The sequence below is a fragment of the Echinops telfairi genome, unplaced genomic scaffold (assembly GCF_000313985.2).
Source record: "Echinops telfairi isolate 266 unplaced genomic scaffold, ASM31398v2 ScPeMD7_31;HRSCAF=116, whole genome shotgun sequence".
Classification (NCBI taxonomy): domain Eukaryota; kingdom Metazoa; phylum Chordata; class Mammalia; order Afrosoricida; family Tenrecidae; genus Echinops; species Echinops telfairi.
The window spans coordinates 30,316,691-30,326,091 of NW_022103928.1; the positions used below are offsets into that span (position 1 = coordinate 30,316,691).

The window sequence follows — 9,401 nt, forward strand, 5'->3', positions numbered from 1 at the left end:
ATGGGTATTTTGTCATATCTTGCCCTGTCCGACGTCTCCCTTCATCCACTTTTCGGTTGTGTGTCCCCCAGGGAGGAGGTCACACACAGTTCTATGTAATCGGTTCCCTCTTTCCTACCCATTCTCCCTTTACCCTCCCTGTTTTGCCACTCACGCCACTGGTGTATGAAATGTTTTAAGAGCTGTACAAAAACTATATTTGCAGCCTTGGAAACCCTGCGGAACACTTCCGCCCTTCCCCTCAGGTCTCTGTGCACACAGTGACAATGGGCTTGGCTTTTGGGGTATGGCCACCCCGTGAAGTTGTTAGCTAGACATTTGAACCTACTGGGTTTCGAGCTCAGACAAGAAATTGGCAAACAAGATGGTTGAAGCTATTGGAGACGAGAAGAGGCCCAATGACGGAGTATCGAAGGAGGCAGGCTTGATGAAAGAGGAGTCAGCAAGGGCAACGGGTAGGAAAATAATCAAGGAAAGTGGAATGGAACGAAGCTTTCAGACTTACCTTGAAGTCTAAGTCGGAAGACCGTTTGGGTACCCAGAGTCCATATTTGGGGCTGCTGGGACTGCTCTGCACGCCACCCTACCGAGTGAGCCAGGCTTGTGTGTTCCATGAGGGCGGAGAGGGACGTACTCTTGCGTCCTCGTTGTAGGATAAAGCAGGACTCAGGTGGCACTTAGTAAATGGAGTGACTCAAGTAACTGGCCTGGTGGCAGAAGGCCTCCTGCTCACATATGTCTGTCTGTCTGTCTGACTCAGGTGGTGGTTGTCCAGGCCATCAGCGCCTTGTGTCAGAAGTATCCTCGCAAGCACGCCGTCCTCATGAACTTCCTGTTCACCATGTTGCGGGAGGAGGTAAGGAGAGGATGTTGGGGTCTGGAGCATCTCCTGAGAGAGGGAGGGACTTGGCAGCAGGCTCCATGCTCTCCCTGGGTGCACCTAGAGAACCAGTCTGGTGGATTCCTGGTGCCCACGTCCTTTCCTGGGATGGATGGTGCACACAGGCACCACCTGGTAGTAATAACCATAATAAGTATAATGATTCAGCACCTTGGCTTTAAAGGTGCAGTGGATGCCCTCAGGTTGTGCTTCTGCAGAGGTGAGGAAATGACTGTCTTTGATGGTGTAGTGTAGTAAGTACATAAACATTCTGGACCATTCCAAGTGCTCTAAGGGTGGTTTCTTGTGAAACTGAGAGTAATGATAGGACATTGTTTCTGTTCTGTTCCTAACACTGATTAGTAAATCACTTCTCAGGCTTTCTCAGATGTGACAACATCACTCGTTAATTGAGAGGAACAGATACTTTGGACATCCCCACACCCCCACTTCCCTACAGTGGCCTTGGACTGAGGCAGTACAGGGCCTGTAACGTTGGGGAGAAGTGCACTAATGCTTGGTGCGCCCTCAGCCTGGCACTTTGTAGACACTACAAGGTGTGCACAATCTTATAATTCTTACAACAGGTCTCATTGGCAGATACTAATCTCCCTCTTTAAAATCAGGCCGCTGGTGATGCTAACTCTCATGAGGAGACCACTAAAGCTATGGACGCTATAGCAAAGTGCAGTGAAGAAACCAGCTGTTGCTTGGGTATCAGAAAGAATGGCGTCTGGGGTCTTAAAGGCTTATGTTCAAACAAGCAGCCATCTAAGTGAGGCATCAAATAAGTCCACATGGGAGAAGCATATCACTGGTGTGATCCAAAGATTGTAAATAATAAGCCCCAAATCTGAATGGTACTGGAGCTTTAATTGTGAACACTCAGTTTGAAGAAGGCTAGAGATGACCAGTGGAAGCCCAAAATTCATTTGCAGGGTTCTTGCGTAGACTAAGTCACCAGTGAATCGCCTCTGCTCATAGTCAAGGCATGTGAATAGCCTTGCTGTCAAACAGCTTTGTAAAGTCAATTATGGCAGATGTGGTTTGATTAAAAGGTCATATCTTAGCATTTGTTCTCCCTTTTGACCCATTTAAAATTGTTTCAACGTTTGATGTTTTTGCTTCTTTTTGATTGAGGTTTTTATATGTTTTGTCTAGTCATTGTTTGCTTCTTGGTTGGGTTTTGTATGATTTTCTGTGTATGAAATCCAGGACAGGTAGCTCTAGAGAGACAGTAGCTGGACTGACCATTGTCTAGGAGCGTGGCAGGGAAGGATGGGGGAAAGGAGGTGCTAAGAACAAGGAGTAAGAGAAGAAATGTTCCGAAATTGATTGTGGTGATGATCGCACACAACTCTTTTTAATATGATTGAACAATTGTATGGTGTGTCAAATATTTTTTCAAAATGAAGATCAAGCCTTCATTATGATTACAAGTCAATGTAAAGAAAACTTAAATCCTTACAACTGCACCAATAGACAGCATTATGGTTACTGGAGAAAAATTGAAGTCAGGGATTTCATTTACTTGCTCCATCATTAATATTCATGGAAGGAACACTCAAGGAATCAAATGATGGGTTGGATTGGGTAATTCTGCTGCACAAAACCTGTTTAAGGCGTTAGAGAGCAAAGATGTGACTCTGAAGACTAAGGTGTGCCTGACGCAGGCCATGATATTTCAGGCACCTCGTGTGCACATGAAATCTGGACACTGGCCAAGGCAGGCTGGAGCGCATGGACGCATTTGAGTTACGGTGTTGGCGGGGAGCATTTGTTCTTCCAGCGATACCAGGGACTGCTAAAAGAACAAAAAAATCTGCCGGATGGAAGTACAGCTAGAATGTTCCTTAGAAGCAAGGATGGTGAGACTGTCCCCCTTACTATAGACATGTTATCGGGAGAGACCTGTCTCAGGAAAAGGACATCATGCTTGGGAAATCGAGGAAGCCCATCAAGGAACTGGATTGCCGCCACGGGGACAAGAGTGGTCTGAAGCGTAACAATCGTGAGGACGGTACAGGACTGGGCAGTGTGGTGCTACGTTGTACGAGGGTCACTGGGACCCAGAGCTGACTCGACAGCACCCAACAGCAACATTTCGAAAGCAGGAAGTTAAAAAGACAACGGCCAACACTTCAACAGATGATCCGTTTCTCTTGAAAGATGCATCAGGTCTGGCAACCGAAAACTGGAGGGCTTCTCTCTCTAGAAGAGGCCTCTCTTCTGTTGCCTCAAGGGTGTCGTCCAGCCAGCCTCAGGCTACCAGTTTGCATGCCTGGCACCTGTTGGTGTCTGAGTTGCCACCTCTGTCATTAAGTCTGTAGGTAGCAGAGCACTAATTTGACCTAGGATCTACCTTTTGTCTTACCTCAAAAGTTGGGAAGGAAAACAGAATCCCACATGTTTCTAGTAAGCCATCTTCTATTGGAACTGGAAGGGCTCCCCTGGCCTTCAGTCCAGGCCTTGTATTTAACACAGAGAGTTGGCAGAAGTCTGGAGATATTGAGGACTTACTCAGGGTGGCCTCATGAGTTGGTAGCACACTTGGAGCAAGGAGCCATGTCTTTGTTTGGACTCGGGGCCTCATAGCTCATTTCCAGAGACAGCAGGCCCCTTGCCCACTCTTTCTCTCTCTCCCCGTCCCCCGCAGGGTGGTTTTGAGTACAAGCGTGCCATTGTGGACTGCATCATCAGCATCATTGAGGAGAACTCGGAGAGCAAGGAGACAGGACTGTCCCACCTGTGCGAGTTCATTGAAGACTGCGAGTTCACTGTGCTGGCCACACGCATCCTGCACCTCCTGGGCCAGGAGGGACCCAAGACCAACAACCCCTCCAAGTACATCCGCTTCATCTACAACCGAGTGGTTTTGGAGCATGAGGAGGTCCGGGCAGGTGGGTCTGAGCCATGGCTGCATCTGGCTGCTTCTAGTTTGCCTTTGACAAAGCACCCAGGCCTTGTCTCACAGATTTTTTTTTGTTTTTAATACTAGTATGGTAATGACCTTAGAGCTTACCCGTTAGGTAGTTCCTAACCTTTTGTTTTGGTTTGTTTTTCTCTCTTTAAGTTTCACTATGTTAGTGTTTAACACTTAATAACAGGTTTATTAAGATTTAATTTACATACTGTAAAATTCACCCATTAAAAGTGTGCAACTCATTGTACGGCCATATTTAAATTTTTAGTTTTCATTTACTTTTCTCATACTAACACTGAGCAGATTTTCTTCCTTCAGCAATCAAGCATTAGATCGTTTTCTCATTTATAGTAATGTAAGGCAAATTGTGGCCCCTTGGATTCAGAAGCTGAGAAGCTTGATGCTGTTGCCAATTCCTGTGGCCTTGTAGTGAATGCTGAAAAATAGCTGCAAGAACCCTGGAACAAGAACCCTTGTTCTTTTGTTCCATCACACAGATGAGGAAGTTGAGACCCAAGAGGCACTAAAAAGATTTGGGCCTTGTGGCTCCAGACTGTTTTTAAGGACTCTTCTACCAGAAGCCGCACAGAACACCAGAAGTGGCTGGGTGGTGAATTGTCGGGGCGCTTAGATGAATGGTGTTTGCCTCCTCCACACAGGTGCTGTGAGTGCCCTGGCCAAGTTTGGAGCCCAGAATGAAGAGATGCTACCCAGCATCTTGGTGCTGTTGGAGAGGTGAGTCTCTGCCAGAGGCCCTGGTGGGGAAACAGCGTCCCCCAAGCCCAGCAGCTTTTCCTTTCCTTTTTTTTTTTAAACCTGAAAAAGGGAGAGAAAAAATATATGGTTAATAAGAAAGGGTGCAGGGGGGAACTAGACAAATATAGGAAAGCCAGGGGGAAATTGTCATGTAAAATCTAGAGGTGACTGTTAACTTGAATTAACATGATTATTTTAAGTTTTGAGATTTAATTAGCATATTTAAAATATTTTTATCACCCCCAAAAAGAAACCCCGTAACCATGAACAGGGAGTAAACCAAGGAGGGCCATATCGGCCCTCCTCTGTCTTCCCTGGGGCCTCGAGGCAGAGGTCAGGCACACTTCCACCCTCCGTCTCAGTTTACCTGTTCTCACACCAACTGTTCCCCCCGCAGCACTACATCTATGCTGGGCTCAATAAATGCTGCAGTGGCCACACAGACAGTGCTCGTAATTAAGGGGGTGTACTACAGACAGTAGCAGGTTATTACAAGCCAGGATGTAGGCATTGGTCCTCTCCTCTGCCAGCAGCCAAGTTGCTCTCCAGTCCTCAGCCTCTCATCCTGAGAGATCCCTTGGCTTCTGCTTCTGTCTCCTAGGAGCCTCCCACTGTTCTCCCTCAGTCTCACGCCCCATGCTGCTGCTCTGTTCTGCTGTTTCATGCCGCCTTGCCTCGGCCTCTGGTTCTTTTCCTGTGACCCATGGTCTCTGTGCTGCAGCCTCTGGTGCCTCTGGTCTTGGCCTCCACCACTTCAGACAGAGATCTCAAACATGCCCCACTTATAATGGTCCTGGGATTGTTCTCTGTGCCTCCAAGATCACTCTTATACACAGAGGATGGCTTTGATAGGGAGATGGTTTTTGCCTTTTAGCAGTTCATCCCCCCAAGGAAACAAAGGTTATGATTTGGTTCGTACCTTCTACTAGGTAGAGACTTAGTCTCAGCTCAAACGTGCTGTCAGCATAACAGAGAACGCCCTCCAAGATGGGTTATAGCCACATGCGTAGTGCCCATAACTTGTAACGCATCACATGAGGAACTACAGGTAGAAGGACCTTATCCAACAGCCACGCCCACTCCAACTTTCCTGCCCCTGCCCTTTGAACATTCCACATACATAGAATCACACAATACGTGACCTTTGGTGATTGGCTTCTTTCATCTGGAATGATATTTTCAAGGTTCATCCTTGTATCAGTGCCTCATTTTTATTTTTTTGGCAAGTCATATTCCATTGTCTGGATATACTGCAATGGCATATTATATTGTGCCCATCTATCTATCAATTAGTGGGTTGTTTCTCCTTTTTGGTGGTTAGGACCAGTGCTGCTATGACCATTTTTGTAGTTTTTGTGTGGGCATACATTTTCATTTTTCTTGGGTGTGTACCTAGGAGTGGGATTGCTGGGTCATAAGTCAATTTTTCTGTCATTTGTTGTTGGAAACAAGATAACCTCCAAGTTCCAGTCTTATGGGCCCCTCAGTGCAATTTGATAGCTCATTAAAGAGACGCCGCAATACCACATCTAGGGACTAAGTTCTGAGAGCTTTAAGAGACCTGCCTTTTCTCACTACCCCTGATGAAACCCTGCAGAATCCGAATCCTCCTGCTACTTGCTGGGCCCCGTCGGCACCACCTTGTGTTCCGTCTGCAGGTGCGTGATGGATGATGACAATGAAGTAAGGGACCGAGCCACTTTCTATCTCAAAGTCTTGGAGCAGAAGCAAAAGGCTTTCAGTGCAGGCTACATCCTAAATGGTGAGTCTTCCCTTGACTGTCTTTGACCTAGCCCTGCTGGAGCTGTGACCTTCCTCATTTGAGAACAGGCATCCCTGGGCAGAGAAAGCCAAGGCAGATTGCTCCCAGCTGGACATCATGGCATCATTTTAACCTCAGAGGACCCAGAGTCATGCAGGTCACTCGAATCTGGGTGAAAACAGCCCACTGGGTTGAAACATTAGTCATCAATAGAAAAGAATCCTATGAAAGAGGATGTAGATGAGAAAATAGAGGCCAGAATTTTAAGTGACTCAGGGTCCTACAACCCTGATGCGTAATTTGAGGACTTGAGCACCTTGGTCTAGAGTATTGTCGTGCTGCCTTCCAGACTTGTGACCTCGCTCCCACTGGTCTCTAGGTTTGACTGTGTCCATCCCTGGTCTGGAGAGGGCTCTACAGCAGTACACTCTGGAACCATCGGAGAAACCTTTTGACCTCAAGTCTGTCCCCTTGGCCACCACACCCATTGCAGAGCAGAGAACAGGTAATGCCCGTGTTCCTCTCGGGGGCCCTCAGGTCTGTCCTCCCCTGGAGAGTATGCACGAGTTGTGAAGCCCTAGCCCTCTCCAGAGAAGGGAGAAGTCCTCCTCTGTCTGGTCTGGCTCTAGGAGCTGCAGAGCCACATGTACACCCACACCCTGTTCTCTTTCTCATGTGGCCTCTGGAGTGTTGCAAGCTCTCATCCCCAATGGGCCTTCTCCTGACTGTAGCCTCCATGTGTATTTGTTCTGCAGAGAGCACCCCCATCACAGCAGTCAAGCAGCCTGAGAAAGTGGCAGCCTCTCGCCAGGAGATCTTCCAGGGTGAGTACAATGTTGGGTGAGACTCTCAGGCGCCATCTCTTCAGCTCGGGGATAAAATGGTAATTTATTGAGCTTCTTCTGAAGGGTAGACCGCATAGACTGTTGAGTTAGAGGCAGAGATTATTAGGTCCACTTGATAGCTGAGGATTTAGAGGTCCAAAGAGAAAGTAATTTGCTTAAGTTTCCACAGCCTGAAAGGGAGGGGCTAAAATTAAGATCCAGATCAAATCCGGATCAGAGCAGCCACTCCACCTAAGCCCTGGGAGTCCTTGGAGCCCAGACTCATTCAGGGTAGATGATGTATTACAGTTGGATCCTCAAGAAACTGTCTCTTTTTTGGGGGATTCCAGTTGTATCCAGTCCAGGTTGCCTTGTCAATTTCTGTTTTGGTATCCTCTCTGGTCCTGTATTCTTTTTAAAGGGAAACTGTTTAATTGCCAGGCCATGAGAATTTATTAGGCCCCTTCATAAGTTAGTCTGGGAGTCAAGAATTTAATTGATTGTGTGACCTGTGGATTTCAGAGCAATTGGCAGCAGTGCCAGAGTTCCGTGGATTAGGGCCCCTCTTCAAGTCCTCGCCTGAGCCTGTGGCCCTCACCGAGTCAGAGACAGAGTACGTCATCCGCTGCACCAAACATACCTTCACTGACCACATGGTGTTTCAGGTGAGCAGGGAGGGGTTGGTCTTGTTGGGGCATGCCCCATGGGTGTCCCAGTTCCGATGGGTCATGGCACCCCACATTGAGCTAGTTGGGAGACCTACTTGATGACAAGATATATTACCAAATGGTAAGACTATTGTACCTTTTGACCCAGAACCTCTCTGCTCGAGTGTTAGTTGGGAGACGGGGACTGGGATAGAGGCTGCTTGGCCCATGGGGTGAGAAGTGTACCCTTCTGGCTCTTCCCTGCAGCCTGTCCTAAGCTCTTTCCTTCCTCTCTGGTCCAGTTTGACTGCATTAACACACTCAACGACCAGACGTTGGAGAACGTCACAGTGCAGATGGAGCCCACTGAGGCCTATGAGGTGCTCTGTTATGTCCCGGCCCGGAGCCTGCCCTACAACCAGCCGGGGACCTGTTACACACTGGTGGCACTGCCCAAGGAAGACCCCACAGCTGGCAAGTTCCCCTTTAGATACCACCCTGGGATTAGGCTGGGGTGGGCAGCTTGGGCACCAGCTGTCTGACAGCTACTAGAGCTTCAACTCCTACATTTCAGTCCTGAGAAAAAGATAATAATGGCTACGTCCTCAGTACTTTCCATCTATTATCTCATTTAATTCTTATAACCTATGAGAATAAGGATTACGATCCCTATTCATAAGAAGCCCTGGTGAAAAAAAAAAAAAAAAAGAGGCCTGGTGGCACAGTGGGGTAAGCATTGGACTGTGGACAGCAAGCTCGGCAGTTCAAACCCCTCAGCTGCTCTACTAGAGAGATGAGAGTGTCCTCTCCCTAAAGATTTACGTACAGCTTCACCAGAATGGCCTCGATGGCAGGAAGTTGGGTTTGGGTGCCCCTCTTCATGCGTGAGGAAAACGAAACACCAGGTAAGTAACTTGTCTCCCCCGACTGAGGAGTTGGATTGATTGGCATATTGCCGCTGTTCATGTAGCCGAAGCCTGGGAAGCAGGCTGTTTCCTCAGCTTTGGGGTAGTTGCTCCCTTGGGAATAAGAGTAAAAACTGTTATTTATTAGATTTCTTCTGATTGCTGGGTACTGGAGACTACTTAGACGTGATCACAATTGAGTTGGATAGTTAGTTAAAGGTAGCGGTCTTTGGGAAACACAATGGCATAATGAAAGAGCACTTGTTTGCGAACCAAGCAGCTGGATTCTACCTCTAGCCAGCCATATAAATTTAGACCCGCTGTCTGCTTGGAGGCGCTGTCTCCTGCAATGTCTGGGTACATCCTGACCACTCATCCTTTCTTCCTGCAGTGGCCTGCACATTCAGCTGCATGATGAAGTTCACTGTGAAGGACTGTGACCCCACAACTGGGGAGACCGATGACGAAGGATATGAAGATGAATACGTGGTAAGATGCTAGGTCAAGAGACTTTGTTTGGTGCCTGAGACTGCAAAGCAACTCCCTCCAGGAGCTGGCAACCAGACTTGATTTCCTGACATTATAAACCAAACCAAATTAACTGCCTTCAGGTCATTTCTGACTCATAGCAACCCAATAGGACAGAGTAGAACTGGCCCTGTGGGTTTCAGAAACTAATTTTTTTTTAAATCATTTTATTGGGG

General features: G+C 47.6%; 1 protein-coding gene across 1 annotated transcript in view; it reads left to right on the forward strand.

Annotated features, from left to right (window-relative positions):
* Positions 1-9,401, forward strand: part of COPG1 (COPI coat complex subunit gamma 1) — a 24,893-nt gene that overhangs the window by 9,941 nt on the left and 5,551 nt on the right. The window contains 9 exon segments of the mRNA XM_004702507.4: positions 761-856; positions 3,537-3,780; positions 4,463-4,538; positions 6,218-6,321; positions 6,701-6,826; positions 7,077-7,145; positions 7,668-7,810; positions 8,095-8,266; positions 9,089-9,186. Coding sequence (XP_004702564.1) covers positions 761-856; positions 3,537-3,780; positions 4,463-4,538; positions 6,218-6,321; positions 6,701-6,826; positions 7,077-7,145; positions 7,668-7,810; positions 8,095-8,266; positions 9,089-9,186 — 1,128 coding nt within the window.